At 36.4% G+C, this 22,385-nt stretch overlaps 1 protein-coding gene across 1 annotated transcript; it reads left to right on the plus strand.

Annotated features, from left to right (window-relative positions):
- The first annotated feature begins 13,995 nt into the window (after positions 1–13,995).
- Positions 13,996–16,299, plus strand: LOC126600776 (NAC domain-containing protein 87-like). Its single transcript, XM_050267422.1, has 3 exons — positions 13,996–14,477; positions 14,592–14,914; positions 15,151–16,299. Exons 1-3 carry the CDS (start codon positions 14,261–14,263, stop codon positions 16,057–16,059), a joined length of 1,449 nt encoding a protein of 482 aa, XP_050123379.1. The 5' UTR covers positions 13,996–14,260; the 3' UTR covers positions 16,060–16,299.
- The last annotated feature ends 6,086 nt before the right edge of the window (positions 16,300–22,385 follow it).

Here is a 22,385-nt window from a genome sequence, read left to right on the forward strand (position 1 = left end):
CGATTTCTTGTGACACCTTGTCACTCTGATAACCTGTAGTCATCCTCGACGAATGTGGCCTAGATTTCCCGTCAAAATCTCACCTAACTTTTGAAGATTCAACTTCGAATCTTCTAGGTTTTGGACCCCCAATGTTGAGAAACCCTTCTCTGTCGCAATTTTAGGGATCTGGTCAAACCCCATGGCTCGCCCCAACCACCTCAAATCGAGATCACAGCCGCCCGTGGCATCAGTGGTGACTCATGCCGCTCCTCCTCTCGCGGTGGTTGTGGCCCGAGTGCTGCCATTCCTTGCGGCATGGCATGGAATGGTAGTAAGCAGTAGTTACCGATGTAATCGATATAACCTTGCAATATAGGCAGCTGAATCCGGTGGTGGTGCCGCCGTTCCGGTGTTTTTACTAGACGATCTTCGTGTTTCCACCATTATTGAATTGAAGAAGAAATTGGGGAAGGAAGTTTTGTGTTTATGGTTTTGCATTTTCTCAATTGAATGAACAATCGGGAGTGTTTTTCAAGAACTCTCGATGAAAACACTAATTTGTGGAAGGAGATCTTCACCTCGGATTGAATTAATGAAACCTATACACACAAAGAAAAAGGACAAACGGAGTTAGACTAACACCGGTGTGGTGTTAGTCAAAAGGCTTCCGATGTCTAAGTCAAAAAGATTGTAGGAGGTAATAAGAGTGTGGTGAGAATTCTTGGTTACCGGGATAAAATGGTTGGCCTTGGCTATCTATCGAGAACTGAGGAGTTAATCGGAGTTAATTGTAGCATCCATGGTCGTTGAACCTATTAGCAGAGTGTTACTTAGTCTGCACACTTATGGAGGAATATTTCTCTAAGATTCATGGAATATGCTTCAAAGAGTCTTGCACTACTAAGAGATTGATAGGCAAGCACATTCCATATCAGAGTAATCTGCATAGGTTGCGTGGCAATCCACTTGGACATTTGGTGATAAATTGGGCCCAGGGCCAGTTGATTGTGGGCTTTTAGGACCTTCGTAGAGAATGTTAGCCCGTTAAGGTTTGAGTAACGGTTTGCGTATTTTGTCAAAGACAGAGTAATATTTGATAAGTTGTACTCATGGCATGCCCACGGTTTGTGTATTTTGTTAAGGACAAGTAGTCATATTTGATAACTCGTATTCATGGCGTGTTCATTGCTGAGAATATTTTATGTTCCCACAAACAATGACTATGAATTTACTTTGCTATTATATAGTCTTTATGAAGTTTCTTAGAGATGACTTTTTAAGATATGGCTTTTTAAAATACAATTTTAATAGTTTCTCAGCTTCTCTTGGAGATGCTTTTTAGTCAGATATAATTGGGGCGGTTAGGTGCTATAGGATTTTGTATTTAGAGAGGAAGAGAGAGTTGGGTAGGTTAGCCTATAATATTGACTGCATAAAAAAAAAGATACCAACCCAAAAAGAAAAGGAAGAGTCAATATTTTAATTAATTAAACAAAGATACCAACCCAAGGAAAAGAAAGAAATAGTGAGTATTTTAATTAATTAAACATGAATGAATCAAAAGGCCACATTAAATTCTTAATCAGCAACTTATATAATAATGGATCGAATTCCCTTATCTAAATCCAACTATATTATACTATATCCAAAGTTTGCTTTTTTATATTGGTTTCCCTCTCTCAACTCGACTGAATGAGATCGATATGAGTGGATTTGTCACCCCATATCTGTCTGAATGAGAGCCAACTCTCTGAGTCCATGAAACAAACGGTTATAATTTAGAAAGATGGCAAAAGCTGATGATGATCGAGCTACATTTTCATAAGTAATTAAGAATAACTAATAGTCTAGTAGTAGGTGATGCTGATGCAGATCCTACTTGCCTAATCATACGAAAGAATAATATCAAGGTTTTAGATTGATCATATGGCGTCCAGCATGTGAATTCTCAAATCTTGAGTTTTACATTGCAAAATTACACATTTGTGATATATATATATATATATATTAGGTTGAATTTAGTGGAAGGGAGACGAACAAGGTGGCACACATGCTAGCATGTATGAGCTTGAGTTATGGTAACATTGTGACTTGATTTGAGAAACCCCCTGATGTAATCTTTTTTTATCTTCTCTCTCTGAGGATAGCAATTCCTAATTAATTATGTTGGTGCAGGACACTCTTTTTCCCTTCGACCGGTTTAAAAACCCTGACAAGGTTTTTTATCAAGACTCTGTTTGCACCATATCCTCATTAATGTATGTATTTCATTTGTTATTAATAAATATCGTACTTTTTCTTAAAAAAATATCTATTTAGTAAGTTTCCCATATGAAAACTACGTACTCTAATAATTATAACCAATGTTCTAAAAAACAGCCTAGGCGCTGAGCGATGGTGACCCGAGGTGTTTTCTTGCAAATCAGTTGGAAAAATCGGCTAGGCTCTAGGCGGTTTTTTTTTTTTTAAATTAAAAAAAAATTCCTATGTACATTACTATATTTCCTTATTTTCCTCCATTTTATGTGGTTTTAAATTGTGAACATATTGTACATATGTCATCCTACAATACTCATCACTATGGTTATATGGCATATATGTTTAATGTGTTTTTAAATTTTAGACCGATTTGATACTCTTTTTGTATTTTATCATTCTTTTATTATCTTATTCATGGATTTCATACAAGTATAATTTTTTGTAAGTGTGAATATGCATTTATTTACAAGATATACAGTCTAAACGTTAAGTGACAACCTACCATCCGACTAGTGCCTAACGTTTTTTAGAATCATAATTATAACCAACTTGACTATGCACGAACAACTAAAATTGTTGGTCATAGAGAGAGAGAGAGAGAGAGAGAGAGAGAGAGAGAGAGAGAGAATGTCGTCACAAAATGTCGGTTAAATGGAGGGAGATTGTGTAGGGTTTGCTTCGCAGTTTCGTGTACAAAAGTCAATAGTTGTGTGTGTACGTGTGTGTGTGTGTGTGTGTGTGAGAGAGAGAGAGAGAGAGAGAGAGAGAGAGAGTGGCAAACGCAAAACTAGCTTGCTGCACTTTCTCAAGCCTTGTATTCCAATCCAATATATTCGAGGAAATGAGTATTCCCTCCTACTACTAGTAATAATAATATTGCACCGCCAATTATATTGCTTTTAATGTGGTAATAATGTGGTATGGCATGGTTTGGTGGGTCCACGCCTACGCGTTTCCCTTGAACATTTCTTCTTCTTCGTGTTTGGGTTTTATTTAATTATTATTAAAAGGATTTTTTTTCTTGAGAAGATTATTAAAGTGGTTTAATCTGCTGGGATTACTTCCATATTTTACGTCTTTTTACGATTTTTCTAAGGGAATTTTAACAAAAAGCATCCGATCCTGTTCACTTTAACGAAAAACCATATTTTTACACTAAAAAGTCAATCATTGTACTATTCATTTTACCCTTTATTTTGTCCTTATCATTAAAACTCAAAGTTTTCAAACCATTTTCATTAGTTTTCCCTTTTTCTAATCTGATTTAGTACAATTTGGGTTTTTGGGAAGGTAATAACTAATGACTCGATGAGGTGGCAGAGGAAGAAACTCAGGCTAAACAGTAAATAGAAACTGTGGGATGTCAATTACGGAATTAATTACTTTTACTTAATTAGGGGAATTGGTTATGATAAAATAAAAGAATTGTTATTAGCACTCTAAAAATCTTATTCTACACTTCATATTTTCTATATTATGAGAGAAAAATACACTTATAAAAATGTAAAATGAAATTTTTAAAATGCCAATTACACCTCATTAAAATAAAAATATATACAGCTCAACTTGTGGAAAATTTCAACAATAGAGAATGTCAACACGTGGTGTGGGATGGATTTCGTTGGCCCCTGGCCTATCGTAACAGCATTCTAATATAAAGCCCACTAAGTCTTTTTTAAATGATTAAAAAAGCCTTTAAATGTATGTTTTGTGGTTGAAATAGCATTTGGGCGTTTTAAGTACTGGCTTGCATTTTCACGGAAATTTGTTTTAAAAATACTTTTATTAAAAATGTTTCAATTATTTTAAAAACACTTCTAAACAAATATATAACTTCATAATAGTATAGGTAGTGATCGTCCTTGATTAATTTATTGTCAATTGTAGTGGTAATTACTAATAGAGATAATTAAGAAGTCCTTATTTAATGGAATTGGATCCTCTCCGAGGCAAACCCTCGGGATCCACTAACACGGGCATTTGGATCGAAATCTAACAGTTACAATTATTATAACTTTTAGAATAATCTTCTGTTTGTAGTCATTGGATTTCGATCCAACAACCCGTGTTAGAGGATTCCGAGAATCACGAAGGTTTGCCTGGAGAGGATCCAATTCCTTATTTAATGACGTAATTGATTTTAGGCCAGTAATAAGTTGGGGCCTGGGGGGCATTTTCGATGCAAGTGCTTATTTTGATACATGTACATGATACACCCCAGAAAACGAGGTGATGTTTGGTGTTGCAAAGCCAGCTGATTTTCTCGATCGACGCCCTTAATCTTTACTTTTTTTTCTTTTTTACATTTTATATTTACCAACAGATTTTGTGGCTGAATATTAATTTTCTTTATAATGTCATAATCACATGCTCCTCATTATTTGATTTATACTGTTTAAGTATTTGGTTTAAAAATTCGCCACATATAATAGATTATGTGAAAGAAAGTCTTGCATTGATGATGGATCAAACTTGCAATGACTTATAAGAAGTTAAACTACTTCTCATATTGTCAATTGATTTTAAGAATGAACCTCAATTTTTTTTATAGTACCAGAGCGAGCACAGGTTACCTAGTCACCAGACTTGCTCCACGTCACTCAATACATTACTCAATTTGTGTTGTCCACTTATTTGGTTTAAAAATTCATCAAACGTGAAGGGACATGTGCGAATGTAAAAAACACTCTAACGTTAATGAGGCACCACACGTTGCACATGAGATTTAAGCCAATGTTTTTCTGACTCTGAGACTTTTAAGCCATATTTGATAAAAATGAGTTTTGAGGCACTTGTCTCTGTTAATTAAGTTATGTCAACCATCCTTTGTTTTGTTGGAGAAATTTTTCCATGTGACTGGAACACACACCTCAACACCAATAATCTATGGACACATATATTCTTATAGCATAATGATTTAATACATTTAAATTTTATTAAAAAAATCAAAATAAACAAACATGCACTGTTCCCAATAGTCTCAGTCTCCCAAAAGGCCCCCATCTCCTCCCGACTCTTCTCCTCCCCCCCCCCCCCCATTGTTACAAGAAAAATCTTAAACGGAGGTCGGTGACGACAAAATCTTAAATCACCCATCTCCATCCTCTCCTGTGATTTCACCCGGGACACCATTTTTCTCAAATGTTTCCGATTCCATGCCTAATGCCTTGGCTTTTTATTGCTGCGCTCCCACCCCTCCCTCATCCCCTTTCGAAATTTCAATACCCTTTTGAAATTGTAAAACCAAATGGTGTATCTGGTGTTGTTTTAAATAAAAGAAATACCGCTTTTCAATGATATGTGTATTTCATCTCAAACAAAGGTATATATACAACCCTATACAAATATGGGAAAGAATAAGGGAAAAATAATTACATCCTAACTAGGAAACCAAATATGGTAGGAATCCCACAATTATCTAGCTTTTCTTTAATAAAGAACCGGTCAACCTCTACATGCTTGGTCCTATCATGCTGCATGGGATTATAAGCAATATCACGAGCAGCTTTATTGTCACAAAATAACTTCATCGCTGACCATGTTTGACCCCCATATCTTGTAACAGAAACTTAAGCCACAAAAGTTCACAAATACCGAGTGCCATGCCTCTAAATTCGACTTCTGCACTTGACCTTGATATTGCTTCTCCACATTACTAGATTTCCCTCAACGAAGGTGAAATACCCAGATGTCAAGCGCCTATCATCCGTTGATCCTGCCCAATCAGCATCCGTATAGCACTCAATTCTGAAATGCCCATATTTCTGAAATAAAATTCCTTTACCAGGGCTTCCTTTCAAGTAACTTAATATCCTCATAAGTTCATAACTGCACTCATGTGTTATTCTCCTGGATTATGCATATATTGACTAATCACACTTAAGGCATGAGCAAGATCCGGCCTAGTGTGAGCCAAGTACATTAATCTTCCTACTAACCTTTGATACCTCCCTTTATCAACCGATACTTGGTTCTGATCGATACCCAACTTCATTCTTTCAGCCAACGAAATAAACACCAGCTTACACGCCGTCATACCGGTTTCTTCCAATAGGTCAAGAACATACTTCCTTTGTGATAGAAATATCCCGGAATTGCATCTCGACACTTCAATCCCAAGGAAATATTTCAAAGAACCAAGATCTTTCATTTCAAATTCTGTGGACAAATAATTTTTCAAGGCTGCTTGCTCAATAGGATCGTTACTAGTAACCACCATATCATCCACATATACGATGAGAGCTGTAACCTTTCTATTCTAGCTTTTCAGGAATAACGTGTAATCCCAATTACTTTGCCTATGCCTGAATGCTATCATGGACTTGGTAAATCTACCAAACCAGGCTCTCGAAGACTGTTTTAACCCATACAATGATTTCTTGAGCCTACATACCTTTTGTTTCCATATGTCCAAATCATTGCACCCTGGTGGAATGTCCATGTAAATCTCCTTAGTTAGATCTCTATAGAGGAATGCATTTTTAACATCGAACTGTTGCAAAGGCCAATGCAGGTTTGCTATTAAGGACAGTAGAACACGAACTGTATTGATCTTTGCCACTGGTGCGAACATATCAGTGTAGTCAATGCCATATTTCTGTGTATACCCATTTGCCACCAATCATGCTTTAAAGTGATCTACCGTTCCATCTGCTTTGTATTTCACTGTATAAACCCATTTGCATCCCACAGGTTTCTTTCCGGCTGGCAAGTCAGTTATTTCCCAGGTAGCATTCTTCTTCAACGATCTCAATTCCTCGTTCATTGCATCTTTCCAGCGGGAATATACTAAAGCCTCATGCACACTATTAGGAATAGATACAGTAGATAATTGATATACAAATAACTTATTTGATTCTGACAAGTGACAGGTAGACACATAATTTTTTAATGGGTATCTCACTCTTGAATCAAAGTTTGGCTCACTCACAGAATACTTGTGTTTACACTTAGGATCTGCCTCATAAGTGGGTTTGGGAATACCTCGATTAATACGCTCTGGAAAGCGACAGAGTGGATGTGCATCCAGTGTAGGAGACGATTGGTTATTAGAATTAATAGAAGATGAGTTCATACTCGGACCTGATATAACTTCGGGATAAAAATCCCATGACAAATGCTGCAATTGCTGCTCGGTTCCACTGCAAATAGTCGAACCCGTGGGCTGCTTATCCTCCTGATTTGTTTGCTGCTCCTCAGTGGGTTGCTCAATAGGCTCATGATTAGGCTGCTCAATGGGCTGATGACCAAAGCACACAAGCTGCTACCCTTCTCCAAATGTCGTGGGTTGGTCACTGCAACACATGGGCTGCTGCCCTTCTTCAGATGTCGTGTACTTCAGGCGTGATGACTGCAATGGTTGCTCTTCATGCAGCTCGTTTCTAGCCACGTGAGAGTAGTCAAAGCTCAAAACTTTACTATTATCTTGGGTCAGAACTTCACTATTTCGGTACTCCCCCTGAAGTGAGGATGCAGAGGATCCTAAAAACATTTCATTATCATGGAAAATCTCATCCTGAGTAATAAACATTTTTTTACTCGAAGGATATTAACAACGATATCCTTTCTGGGTAGTAGCATAACCCAAAAAAACACAACGAATGGCGCGAGGCTCAATTTTTTTATTCCGTTGGGGGGGATGAAGATGAACAAAAGCAACACACCTAAGACCCGTGAGGGAAGATTGGGAGTCGGTAGGCTGCTAGTCTGAGGATTGAGAGCCTGAAATGATGTATGGAAGTTGATAGTACAAGAAGGAAGACGATTAATAAGATAGGCTGCGGACGTAAGTGCCTCTCCCCAATAATGTAGAGGCAGATGTCAATGAGTGAAGCACGAACCATTTCTAACAAGTGTCTATTTTTCCATTCTGCAACCCCATTTTGTTGAATAGTATACGGGCACGTGGTCTGATGAATAATACCATGCAATTCTAGGAAGGAATAAAGCTCCATATTAACATATTCGCCCCCATTGTCACTTCTAAGAACTTGGATATTCCTGTTGTATTGCACAACAACCATTTTATGGAACCGTTGAAAGGTCGAACTAACTTCGCTTTTCGACTTTAACAAAATAACCCAAGTCATTCTGGTACAATCGTCAATAAAAGTAACAAACCAATAAGCACCACCAAGAGTAGCTATTTTCGACGGTCCTCATACATCAGAATGCATAATCATACAAAGAACAGTACTTTTATTTAAACTGTGAGGAAATGAGGTTTGATGGCTTTTAGTCATTTCACAAACATCACACTTAAACTGAGAAACATCATTCTTAACAAACAAACTAGGAAATAACTTATGCAGATAACCAAAGGAAGCATGCCCAAGGCGCTGGTGCCACATCCCGATGTCTGACACTTTATTAGTATCCCCTTGAGAATCATCAGCGAAAAGGGCTTGAGTCAGCAAGCTAGAACTACTAGTGGTCAACTCCAAGTAATAAAGTTTCCCTCTTATAATACCATAATCAATCGTCTTCCACGTCCGGATATCCTTAAAACACACAAAAGTAGGGTCAAAAAATAACCAAACAATGTAAGGCAAGGGTTATTTGAGCTACGGACAACAAATTATAATTTAGAAATGGAACCATAAGAACAGTGTCAAGTTTTATGGTATTGGAAAAGGAAACAGTGCCTTCCCCAATAACAGGGATGGCATTACCATGAGCAACATTGACCTCGGTTTGTGTGGATGTTTTTAGTGATGGCACCTATCTAGAATCATAAGTCATATGTTCAGTAGCTCCGGAATCAATTATCCATGTATTATTCATAATAGAAATAGAAGTACTTAGTGCCTTACCATCACTACCAAGCGCAACAATCATGGCAGATGCCTTGTCCGTTATCTGGTTTGAATCATTCTTGGTTTCTGCAATGGAGGCTCGAGATTTGTTGCAACGAGGATCATGGGTCTTATCCCAATTCTCAAGATATCCAATCAACTCAAAACAGCAACTCTTGGAGTGTCCTGTCATGCCACAGTATGGGCACTTACCTTGGGGACGATCCTGGCTTGTTTGACTAGGCCGAGTTTGTCCTGGCCGGTTTTGTGACCTTTCTTGGTTCGACCTAAAAGATGATCCACGAGCCTTTGCTGCCATGGCAACGGGTTCACTCTTGTTAACCTCTGTCTTCATTGCTTCTTTTCGATCGGCTTCTCGACGAACATATGCATAAGAAGCATACAGGCCAAGTGGGGGTTCCTTCCGCAGCACTTCTCCACGCACCTGATCAAACCCATCATCGAGACCACCAAGAAACACATAGACTCGTTGTCTCTCAGTGGATATTTAAAACACTTTGCTATCGTTTTCACACTCCATGGATACCTTATTAAAGTGATCCAATTCTTGGAAAATCTCAGTTAGCTCTCCGAAATAGATAGCCAAAGGTCAGGCATTCTAACGAAGACGTTATGCCTTCTGATTCAACGAATAAATTCTAGCCTCGTCATTCTTATCAAAGTAGGTTGTCTTAAGGGAGTCCCAAATTTCCTTCGATGTAGACAACCAAATGTACTGTTTCATAATCTCATGCTTCATTGAAGACAAAAGCCAACTCTTAATTTTTTGATCTTCAGATAACTAATCATCATATTTAGGATTGTCTTTGTTAGGTGCCTTGATAGACCCACGAAGATATCCCATCTTCTTCCTTCTAGCAATATGGATTTGAATGAGAGGAGCCCATAAATTATAGTTATTTTCATCCAAAACCATACCAATATTAAAGCTTTAATTCTCTAACTGCACCATAATTGGAGCAGCTAGTGGAACAATCTGAGAACCAACCCCCTTTTCTTCAGCTATCTCTCTAGCCTGCAACGTGGATGGGACCTTGGAACTTGGTACTGACTAATACAAACTGGGCAAAAAAATTAGGCAGAAAAAAACATGCAGCGTTGATGGGCTTTGGAACAATACAGATGAATTGACGAGGCAGCAACAACTTCTCTGTTGCTCGTTGCAATCAATCAGGAAACGGGTAGCAACAACTCTAAGTTGCTCGCTGCAATTGATAAGGGACACGGCAGAGGAAAAAAAAACAATTAGGGTTCGGTGTTTTCCTTTTCTAACCCGGCTCTGGTGCCAAGAAGAAAGAATATTTTTCAATGATATGTGTATTTCATCTCAAACAAAGGTATGGGAAAGAATAAGGGAAAAATAATTACATCCTAACTAGGAAACCAAATATGGTAGGAATCCCACAATTATAGGAATCCTAATACAAGTCAACAGAAATTTCGAGTTAGAGTGGTATGATGGCATTGTTTTGTATTGCATTCTAGTCAGTAAAAGTTTATGGATGAGTGGGATACTTACCATGTCCTGTGGTGAAGATTGTTTATATTAAGTAGTAATATTTTTCTGTGGAAGCATCAAACTAATTGGTGACTTGGAACTTTCTCTTTACTTGTAATTGGGAAAAAAAAAAAAGGTGTCTATAAATGTGGTTTTGGACTCAAACAGACAATTGAGGTTAATTCGTAATTACTCAAGGCCATCAACAAGGAAATTCTTTGTCATAAGACAAAAAATTGAGATTCCTTTCTTTTGATACAGTATGTATATTGAACTGGGTGGTACCGATACGTGCATCGTCGACATGAGGTGTCTGGATGATGTTTGCATCAGGAACAACAGTTTTCAAATTTATGTTTGGATCTAAACTTTTATTATCAAACATCTGAAAATTTAGTTGGATTACTCAGAATCATTTGTTATAATGATTTCGTGTTTTTTTGGGGGGTGGAGGGGGGGGGAATTGTCTTACTTCTCAAATTTTTAGCTTCAAGTTGGTTTGAATCATAGTGACTGCAGTTTCTCACTCAGGTTGGAAAACTCAGGACTTAATTTTTCTTGCAACAATACAACCCCAAAGCAACAAAAAGCCAAGGCATTAGGCATGGAATTAGAAACCTTTGTGAAAAATAGCGTCCAGGTGAAATCACATGAGACGATGGAGGTGGGTGGTTTAAGATTTTACCATCACCGACCTCTGTTTAAGATTTTTCCGGTTACAATGGGGGGAGGAGGAGAGTTGGGAAGAGATGGGGGCCTTTTGGGAGACTGAGACTATTGGGAACAGTGCATGTTTGTTTATTTTGATTTTTTTAATAAAATTCAAATGTATTAAATTGTTATACTATAAGAATACAGGTGCCCATAAGTTATTGGTGAAAAACACCATCTATCATGCTAAGGTGTGTGTTCCAGTCACATAGAAAAATTTCTCGTTTTGTTGATGATAGAAAAAAAAACAGCCAAATTCATTTAAAAAGTTGCTTAAAAGATTTAGTCAGCGAAAATGCATGGCTACTCTGAAGTATTCAGACAAATACATAAAAATAGCATATTGAATTCTATTTATACTAACAGTTGTTCCAATTTAATTCATTTTGCTTTTCTTGTATAGATTTTTACATTCTTCTTTTTTTTCTTTTTTTGCACGTTTTTTCATTCCCCTATGCATTGATTGCTTCTATAATTTTATTGAATCTAAAGCTAACATATTAACAAGAGAATATCTGTATAAAAAATTAAAATAAAACAAGGGTACATAAATCACTTCCCGTTCGATTTTAAGTTTTTGCAAGTTCAAGGCATACGGTATAGGAGAGATAGAAAAGAAATTGACAAACAAAAGAAGAAAATATATGAAGGGCTAAAGATTTCACATATATTCATTTCATCATGGTGATCGGTAGATCATGTTCTCCCTAGAATGCCAGCTACTAATAAGCTGGAAAATTCTTAGAAAATTCGTTCTTTTTGACTTATGGGGGTGAGGGGTGAGGGGTGAGGGGTATGACGTATGAGCCCCCTAGCTAGATTCGGTCTGTTCTGTTGGGTACTCGTTTTCCTGATTTGCTTTTTGTGGGGAATGCATCCATGATCTATCTATTAATTAATTAATTTCATGCTCTGCCACATTATGCATAATCATATATATATGATTATATGTACACACCACACATTAGAGATCGGGACAGATATATGGACCGATTGATATTCGTACTTAATTTACTTTTTCGAAACTGTATTTGTGTGCGAATGACACATTGATTTACATAATGTTATAAAAATCTCTGCCTAACATCTTTTAAGCCATGTCTAGACTCTTTCTAGATCCCGTCTAGGCGTTAGACGGTTTTTCACCATCCCGATTAATGTCTAAGCATTTAAAAATTAAGAAAAGGTGTCTAAACCTATTGAGGCACCAGTCTAGACCGCCTAGACACTCGCCTAGCTAGTCCAGACCCACCTAGGTTGCGATTCATTTATACAAAAAATAGATAACTTTCATTTTGCATTTTATTTTTTTGATAAATTGTAAGAGACTTGTTGAATACTTACATGAACATACATTATATGTTTGTTCCCCATATTTTCATTACGTTTCAATACTTCATAATATATATGTTATTCTCTTTTGTAGTTTATGATAAAATTATATATATATATATATATATATATATTAAGTATAAATTGACACTTATTTATACAAAATATAATATATTTACTTAAATCTGTCTAGTCCATCTAGGCCCTAGACCCCAACCAGCCGTCCGATTAGCGCCTAACATCTTTTAACCTTGGATGTACATGAGTTTAGAAGCAGTTGATGAGCTAGCTAGCCGCGTCAGTCAGTAAGCCACTAATCGAGCACCTACTAAATTAAGTACTAATTTGAATAATTCATAATTGAAGCTGATAATTAAACGTGTATATGTATATATTCATGAACGTATTGTATATGTATGTATTGTTGTAGAAAAGAAACGAATGAACGAAAAGAGGAAGAAAGATGTGAACCTTTTCCAAAGCTTTTAATAGGGAGAGACTTTTTGGATGGATCGGTTTAACTGATTGGAACATGCAATGAAATTCCAAAAGAGGTTACATTCAACTATTCATTGGAAGCTTCCGATAGAAGCCCCTTTTTTATTTGTTTAATTAAATTAATAGCCAATGTGAAAGGCTACTGGGTACGCTGGGAACGTGGGTCCCTCCAACATAGAAAGCTCCTTTTTTTTTACAATTCATTAATTTTTGTTCTTATTTCTAATTTAGCCAAAGGATAATACTTGGTTATTTAAAGTGAGAATTCACTTTTTTATTTAATCCAATAATATTCTCACACCTTTTTTATTATTTTAGAAAATAATAGCATGCTAGTAATTCTTTTTTTTTTTTGAAAAATAAGAAACACGCGATATTTTTTATTGTACCAAATTAAAAAATAAATAAGTAAAGAATAATTTAAAAAAAAACAAAATTTTAAATTAAATTTTGTAAAACAAATAATGTGAATATTGATGGTTAAATTATTACAAATTCTTATTACTGTGTTTATTAATTTTTGGTAACACATTATTTGATTAAAAAATTTGTCTCCATATTACTATCAATATATAGAATACAGTACTCACTTTGATTACTCAAGTATTATCTTCGCAAAAAACCAAATGAATTGTTATTAGCACTCCAAACTTTTTATATTAAGAAAGAAAAATACACTTGTGAGAAGTGTTGAATGAGATTTTTGAAGTGTCAATAACACTTCCCAAAATCAAAACAAACAATACATAAAATTATGGAGATAAAAATAATAAAAAATTATGTGGCTTCCTCAGCAGGTGCCTTGCGGACCACGGATCTTGATAATATGAGCTGTTTTGAAGAAGAAACCCGTCTCTTCCCTTCTCTATAAAAGCTCTTTTTTTTTCCTTTGTTCTATTTTCTTAACTGCTCTCTGACCCTTTCTTTCTTTCTTTCTTTCTTTCTTCTTCTCTGACTTGTCTCTCTCCCTCTTTCCTCTTCAATTCGATCGATCGGCTAGCTGCAGATTCATTCGTTAATTTTCTTTCTTTTCTTCGGTTTGTAGTTGAAATTAATTGTTGGATTGAGAATACTTTGTATTCTTGAGCTTAGCTGGCTTGCTAGGCAGCCCTTATATAAAAAGAGAAATTGTCGGCGTACATATACATATAACAAAAGAGGAGAGATGGATCCGTCGATTGAAGCACAAACAGAAACAGGCATGATGGTGAATAGAGGATTATCAGACGAGCTCAAGGGGTTGCCTCCGGGTTTTCGGTTTCATCCCACGGATGAAGAAATCATAACTAGCTATCTCATAAAGAAGGTCATCAACAGCAGCTTCGAAGCTGTTGCAATCGGCGAAGCTGATTTGAACAAGTGCGAACCTTGGGATTTGCCTAGTAAGTATTACTTGTCTGTCTTCCAGGGGTATTTCGTGTCGTATGTATATATATATTTTGAATTACTTGAAATAACTTAGTTTGCATATGTGGATATGTATATTCCTTGAGCAGAAGAAGCAAAGATGGGAGAGAAGGAGTGGTACTTCTTTTGCCAGAGAGACAGGAAGTATCCGACGGGGATGAGGACGAATCGTGCGACGGAATCAGGGTACTGGAAGGCCACAGGAAAGGATAAAGAGATATTCAATAAGGTTAAAAAGCAGCAACAGCAGGGCGGGAAAGGTGCAGGAGGAGGATGCCTGGTTGGGATGAAGAAGACTCTTGTGTTCTACAGAGGGAGAGCCCCTAAAGGAGAGAAGACCAACTGGGTCATGCATGAATACAGGCTTGATGGCAAAATCCCACTCTACAATAACCTCTCCAAGGCTGCAAAGGTAATTAAACTTTTAAAATCATATTCCTACCTATTTTAATACCAATTAAACATCCGTGGCCCCCTTTTGAATTTTGTTATGTTGGTTGGGAGTTTCCTTTCAAGGAGGGGTTTGGGCTTTTAGCTAGCTTTAAATTTTCTCTTCTTTTTTTTGCAAGTCATCAATATTTGAAGATCAATCGATTTTAGTTTTAGTTTTAATTTTAATCTTAATTTTGTATATATACGTTGGTGTAGGATGAATGGGTTGTGTGCAGAGTTTTCCACAAGAACATGGGGCTCAAAAGAACCCTTACCCCAACTCGGATGAACTCGTTTGGGAATATTGGGGATCACGATCTCTTGGATTGTTCTTCCCTCCCACCTCTTATGGATCCTACTCTTAATACTTCCAACATCATGACCAACAAACATTCTTCATGCTATGGAGACAATGACTTCAAGCCCGATTCCATTATCACAGCGCCACACCCATCGGATTATCATGGAATCAACACTAACAGTTACCTCAACTACGTTTCACTGGGGGGAGGCGGCGGCGGTGTTCAAGGCCTCAAGCAGAGTTGCAACTTTCAGCCGCAGCCTAACAATAACTACAACAGTTACCAAGCCAGTAGTCTCAGTAACCCTTCCAACATGTTATATCCTCCACCTCTTCATAATAATCATCAGCATCATCACCAGTTTCAAAATCGTTCTAGTTTCCCAAATTTCCAGCGAAATCAGATGATAAGCGATTCTGATTATTTTCAACAAGGGATGATGAGGGGTACTCAAGGGCAAGGGTCGGTGTTCCAAACAAGTACTATTACTAGTAGTGACCGTGATGACGATGATCAGGCCATTCTAAAAGCAATAGCTGCAGCCAACAACAACAACAACAAGAGGAAGAATAATAATGAAACATCATCGTCTGGCTTAGGAGGAGGAGGCTTAGACAGGCACTGCAAGGTCGAGCAGTTTTCGTCCAACCAGTCTATGTTTAGCCTCTCCCAAGACACCGGATTGAGCACCGACATGAACACTACCGAGATATCATCATCATTTATTTCAAAGCAAGAAATGGGCAGCACCAACAACTCATCCTATGATCAAGATCCATCTGTTGTCCCCCTTTCCGACATTGAAGGCTTGTGGGACTTTTGACATTCATTCAAAAACAAGTCGCGCCGCCTTCTGCTAATTGGGATTATTAAGGGTTTAAATTTTTTCTTTATTTTGGTAGGTAGATTAACTAGTCAGAAATTGATGTTGTTGCATACACGAATACTGTATAGTACTTTCATGGTTTCCGGGGCCATTTTAATTTTCATGATTATTGTGAAATAAACGCATGTAAATTTTCTTTTTTATTATTTAAATTTATTATTACTACGGTTACTGCAATTCTTCATGTTGTAATTTTGATTGTTAATTTGCTTTCATCCTTTTTCCTGCATTTAAATTTTTTAATTTGTGATTAATTGTGTTTGAATGGAATACACAAGGTGATTATCAATTGAACTGTTATCTTGCATCTGCCAACCCAAAAATTCGTGGCACAACTTTTTTTACATAAGCTTTTGTTGGACTCATTCAGTGATGTATTTTAATGATTCGAACCGTCTATCTTATATAATATAATTCATAGATCATTACTACAAAAAAATGGTGTCACGAATTCTCTCCCGTATATACATATATATATATATATATGTATGTATGTATACATGCAGTGTGTGTGCGTGTGTGTAAATTTAAGTAAAACAAATGCTAAATTAGTATTGGAATGCCAGTACTCCATATATAATATGTATATAAACCTGGTGCAGAAACCTAGCTCGTTGAAATATTTGAGAGAATTAGTTGAGATGAAAGAAATGGTGATTTAGATATATCCATTATGAATCACGTGAATTGTTCCCTGAATATTTGCTCATGTCATGCAGCAGATGCTCTTGGCCACGAGAAAGGTTTATTCGAATTCGTTTCGTTGAAATAATTGAATTAGCATCAGCCAGCTAACTTGTTCGTAACAATCATTGGTTTCTTGCTTCAAAAACGTACGCCATAGTAAATCTTTTGTCAAACGGAACTCAATTAGTTATTACATGTACCTTAATTAAATTACTTGGACTTCGATCTTTCTTCACACATGTTATGCTTGCTTTTTATCGTGAGCTCATCTGTCCATTTAACGTGTTTTTCAGATGTATATGTGCTCGTTGGCATGCATGTATGTTGTTGCTAAAGTGATTAATTATGTATCAAACTCATCATCTAAGTAAGTCGAGCTTAAATCTCCTATTTTTTGGAGGCATAGAAATACTAGTAGACTATAATATTTGTGGCATGTATATAAAATTGCTTTGTTAATTTGTATGCTTTGTTTAGTATTGGGAATTTTGTGCAATTAAATAGTTAATTAGAATAAAATTGGCTTGATTTGCATGTTGCATATATAACTTGCGTGTATGACGTCATGTATATGCTTCATTTCATCAGGCTAAAAGCTAACAGAAAAAAAAATATAAAGATAGGAGAAAGAGATAGTCCTAACTACTCACTCGTTATATTTTATTTAAATTAAATTTTGTAAACTAAATGATGTGTTTATTAATGATTGAGTTATAATTGAAGTGTTGATTAAGGTACTTAATTCATATTGGTGACATATTATTTGGTTTAAAATTTTGATCTACTTAGCATTACCTATGAGCTCGTTTGGATATGCTTTTAAAATAACTGAAAGCATTTTTGGTAAAAATATTTCTAGAATCAATCATTAGTAAAAATATAAGTAAATCCAGAAAAATCACTTAAAATGCTTCTTGGAATAAGCATGTAACCCAAAAACATTTTTTGTAAAAGCATTTTCAGTCATTTTAAAAGCACATCCAAACAAGTCATATATCACTTTGTTAACTTTAACTTTTCAATCCCTAACTGTTCACTTGAACACAAATGCTTTCAACAAGAGACAAAGCAGACAAGAAAAAATTAACTTGCCAATTGAACAAAACGAATTATATTAGCATTACTGAAATCACACTTTTAATATATATTAGAAACGGAAGGAGAAATGTTGATGAACGATGAATGCTTTTCATCATGAATGGTGCATGATGAAGATTACTTTTCATGTGATCGATATTTATCCAAAATTTATTTATGCAATAGAATTTGCTTTGCCGCTTTTCATCCCGGAAAAAAAACTTAACTTTTCATTCAAAGCAAAGCGTCCGTTGGATTTTGATTCTTGCAGGCAACTTAACCGCCCTTCTGTAGCTTTCTTCGCTTGTTTGCACTTTACACTTTTAGACAATGATGTGTGTCTCTGTATACACATACTATTTTTGTTAATTAATTATCTTCCACTACTGAAATAAAATATAGCAAAATTATATTGTGTTGAGCAACAAAATATTTCAAACGAAGAAACTAGCTATTTAGTTTCTAGCAGCAGCAGCGTAGGCTGATTTGTTGCATGAGAACATGGAGATGGTGGTGGCTGGCTGGCCCTCGACAACCAATCCCGCTCCCCCGCAATGACACATCTCGACTCGGAATGTCCACTAGGACTCCGAATCAAGCTGTGTTGGCCGACACCTGGAAAGTGACGAAGCCATAAAGTGTGATGTTGTGGAAAATTATGAATAAATTTAAACCTAAAAGTGCCTAATTACCAGAGTGCACTGGTGAGCGGGAATGAACCCAATTCACACGTGATGTTAGAGCATAAGCAAGTACAGAAAAGTGATATAAGAATCGTACCCTCGAAATAGTCTCCGATACTAAGAATCACTGCGAGTCTTTGGTGATGATAAAACTTAGCTAATAATACCTGGATGGTGAAGACAAGATAAGGGTGAGTGGCCCTGTAAGTAAAGTACTAATAGAGAACATATAAAACATGTAATCACTCGCTACAACACCTGTATAATTTCCAGACTTAGAATATAAAATATACATCTTTATATACGTATATTGATTCAAGTCATGCTTCACATATTTATAATCGTATGTTAACTTATCGCATATTCATCACGTCTACTAGCCCATCATGTATTCACCACATATATTAGCTCATCATATATATTCATTATATATACTAGCGTGTAAGTCGGAGTCACCTCTAGCGACCTATACGACATATTCATATCTCATCACATATCTCATCAATCATGGCTAGCATATAATAGTCGAAGTCACCTCTAATGACCTATACGACATATTAATATCTCATCATATATTTCATCAGTTATGGCTAGCATATAATAGTCGGAGTCACCTCTAATGACCTATACGACATATTAATATCTCATCATATATCTCATCAGTTATGGCTAGCATATAATAGTCGGAGTCACCTCTAGTGACCTATACGACATATTCATATCTCATCACATATCTCATCAATCATGGCTAGCATATAATAGTCGGAGTCACCTCTAATGACCTATACGACATATTAATATCTCATCATATATCTCATCAGTTATGGCTAGCATATAATAGTCAGAGTCACCTCTAGTGACCTATACGATATATTCATATCTCATCACATATCTCATCAATCATGGCTAGCATATAATAGTAGGAGTCACCTCTAGTGATTTATACGACATATTCATATCTCATCACATATCTCATCAGTTATGGCTAGCATATAATAGTCGGAGTCACCTCTAGTGACCTATACGACATATTAATATCTCATCACATATCTCATCAGTCAAACTAATACCCTATACTTGCTTGAGTTTACCTAAACTTACCTAAACTTACCCGAATGTCCTGCATTCACCTTTGCACTTCAGAGCGTTCACGGCACCACATATATATATACACACAAACAATTCAACTCATCGATTAAGCATTATTCCATAGGCATAGCGTTTTTAAAGAATAAATCCTTGAATTGCATTTCTGGGTAACATCAAGCGTGTATATATATATATATATATATATACCTAAAACCAAAAGCCTACACACATTGTTTAGTTCCTTAAACAAGGCTATGGTCTTAATTATTTTATTTCATTTCTTATATGGCTACATCTAACGTCTCATCAGACTGCCTACGTACCCTAAACAGGGATCAAGTCATTCATAGTTTACAAAAAACATTTATAGTAATACGCATATGGATAGATCACAATGAAATCTAACTCAACCATCTCCTAGTATTTTATAACATAAATATATATATATATATATATATATGTCATGGCATAAGTTTCTCAGTTTTATTTAAAAGCATTTATACAATTATCAATCATGAAACATAAGATGAGCAAGGAAAGATCCACTCACCTGGAGTCCGGGCTACAACTTCCTAGCACGAACATCGAGTCGTCATAAACGATCGGTGCCTGTGACCAATTATCAAACTATATCTCAGAATTCTCGTTTATATAATACATAACTTACATCGCACTCAAGTCTACGCAATTCGGTCCAGAAGATCCACAAATCAGATCTCTGATCCGTAACTTCCAAGGATTCACATTATACTTCTAGAATAACATACTAAAGTTTCAGAACGATCCAACGGTCGGATCCCTGCCAATTGCCAAAACCAAGTGGCGGTTAGCATTTTATTTTACGAACTTACAAATCCAATTCGAGGAGATCCATATGTTAGATTCCCAATCCGTAAGTTCCTATATTCCTCAAATATTATGAATAATAATCTATCAAAGTTTGATGACGATCCAACGGTCGGATCGTCGATTCATATAATAGCCTATTAACGTATCTTAAAGAATTTTGGCTCTAATGATCAATCTACGTCATTCACTTCTCAAAACTGAATTCAAGACATCACATATAGTCTAAAAATAGCATTGGTGGCCATCAGGCCACGCACCGCCACACCAGCCGCCGCGGGTGGCGGTCGGCCGCCCCTACTCGCCGGAAAATTCAACTATTTCTAAAAATTACCAAAATTTTCAGATTTAAATATCTCAATGAGTAGAACAACTTTCATACCTGTGACCAAGGTCAATTTGGCCCGGAAAGCCTCCAATTTCAACAAAACCCGTTGGAACCCTAGAAATGGGTGTGTTTCAATTCGACCTCCAAATGTGTTCCGAAGCCTCCACCACTGTTTGGGCTTTGTTCCTGGGTTCTAGGGGAGTCTAGTGGTGGCAGCAATTTGCTGGATTATCTTCACGATCGTCGGATTTTGTCATGGTACCCACGGAACCCATAGTTTCGTTCTACTCGAATTCAAGCTCAAATCCCATAAACTTCGATTGGGAATGGAAGAGGAAAGGACTAGGGGATGATTGGGAATGGTTTCTTAGTCCAATTTCGTGAGAAATCCGATGGAAAACCACCGGAAAATATGAAGAAATGGGAATGGGTGCACACGGGTCGCGGGTTGGGGAACCCGTTTCCCCCCTTTCCCCCGCACGCCACACTCCCTCGTTTCCCTCCTTGCTTCTGCTTCTGATTGGGCAGTCTCTCCCTTCCTCTCCACTGATTGGGCAGTAGCCCTTCCTCTTTCCCTCTTCTTCTTCCTCTTCTCTTTTCTTCCCCCATTTCCCGTCACATACACACACATACACTTGTCCTCTTAATTAGTATACCATAATATAATATAATTAGAAAGATTATTTCTTCAAAATACTTTTGATTCGTCACTCCAAATTCACTTCCGCTTGTGCATACTCGTTCGTATCGTCAATTACCTCAAGAATACGCTAAAAGAATATTTAGTACATCTTATAACACGCTAGTCAATGAAAGTCAAAACCTTCGTCTCTATGGCGTCTTCGTAATTTCACATTTTAAAATTTATAAATTAATAAAATCTGGGACGGGTTGTCACACGCAAACTCTTCTTAGTCCTTGCTAGGTCTCTCTTCTATTTTCTGTTGGAATATTTTTGCTCTCACCCTTAAGTGAGGGTAATGTTCATCACGTTATTTATTATTGTTGAATGAGCTTACTTTGTTTAACAGATAAACACAAATTTCAAAATTGAAACTCATCAAACGATAATAATTAAGATGATGAGTATTACTACCACTTGAGAGTAGTGAGCAAAACTGCACCCATTTCCTATATGTACTATGAAAACCAACTTCTTAATTGGGAAAAGGATCATCTTCGGATCCTCTTTGTGGGGATCCAGATGATCAATCAAACATCGTGCGGTTAGAAATCATTTTAAATTTTAAATTAAATATAAATAATACCTAACGAAAACTGACCACATAATATACGACGAACGAACATAATTGATTGATTCCCTGGATTCTCACAAAGAGGATCCAAAGATGATCATTTTCCTCGTAATTGTGCTATATATTTGGGGTTGACATATAGTATTATTATATTATGCATACTTATCATGCCACATGCCTACCCACATCTGCTTATGTCATATCATATGCATAATCACATCATCCTTTTATTTTTACAATCCCACCTAGTTTAACATTCTTCGGTCTACTACACTCAACTAATTATTATATTGCTTC

The sequence above is a fragment of the Malus sylvestris genome, chromosome 14 (genome assembly GCF_916048215.2).
Source record: "Malus sylvestris chromosome 14, drMalSylv7.2, whole genome shotgun sequence".
NCBI lineage: Eukaryota > Viridiplantae > Streptophyta > Magnoliopsida > Rosales > Rosaceae > Malus > Malus sylvestris.

Coding starts and splice junctions, on each gene's coding strand:
- LOC126600776 (XM_050267422.1), top strand. CDS start 14,261: ATGGATCCGTCGATTGAAGCACAAACAGAAACAGGCATGATGGTGAAT. Junction 14,478..14,591: donor CGAACCTTGGGATTTGCCTA/GTAAGTATTACT, acceptor TTCCTTGAGCAG/AAGAAGCAAAGATGGGAGAG. Junction 14,915..15,150: donor ACCTCTCCAAGGCTGCAAAG/GTAATTAAACTT, acceptor ACGTTGGTGTAG/GATGAATGGGTTGTGTGCAG.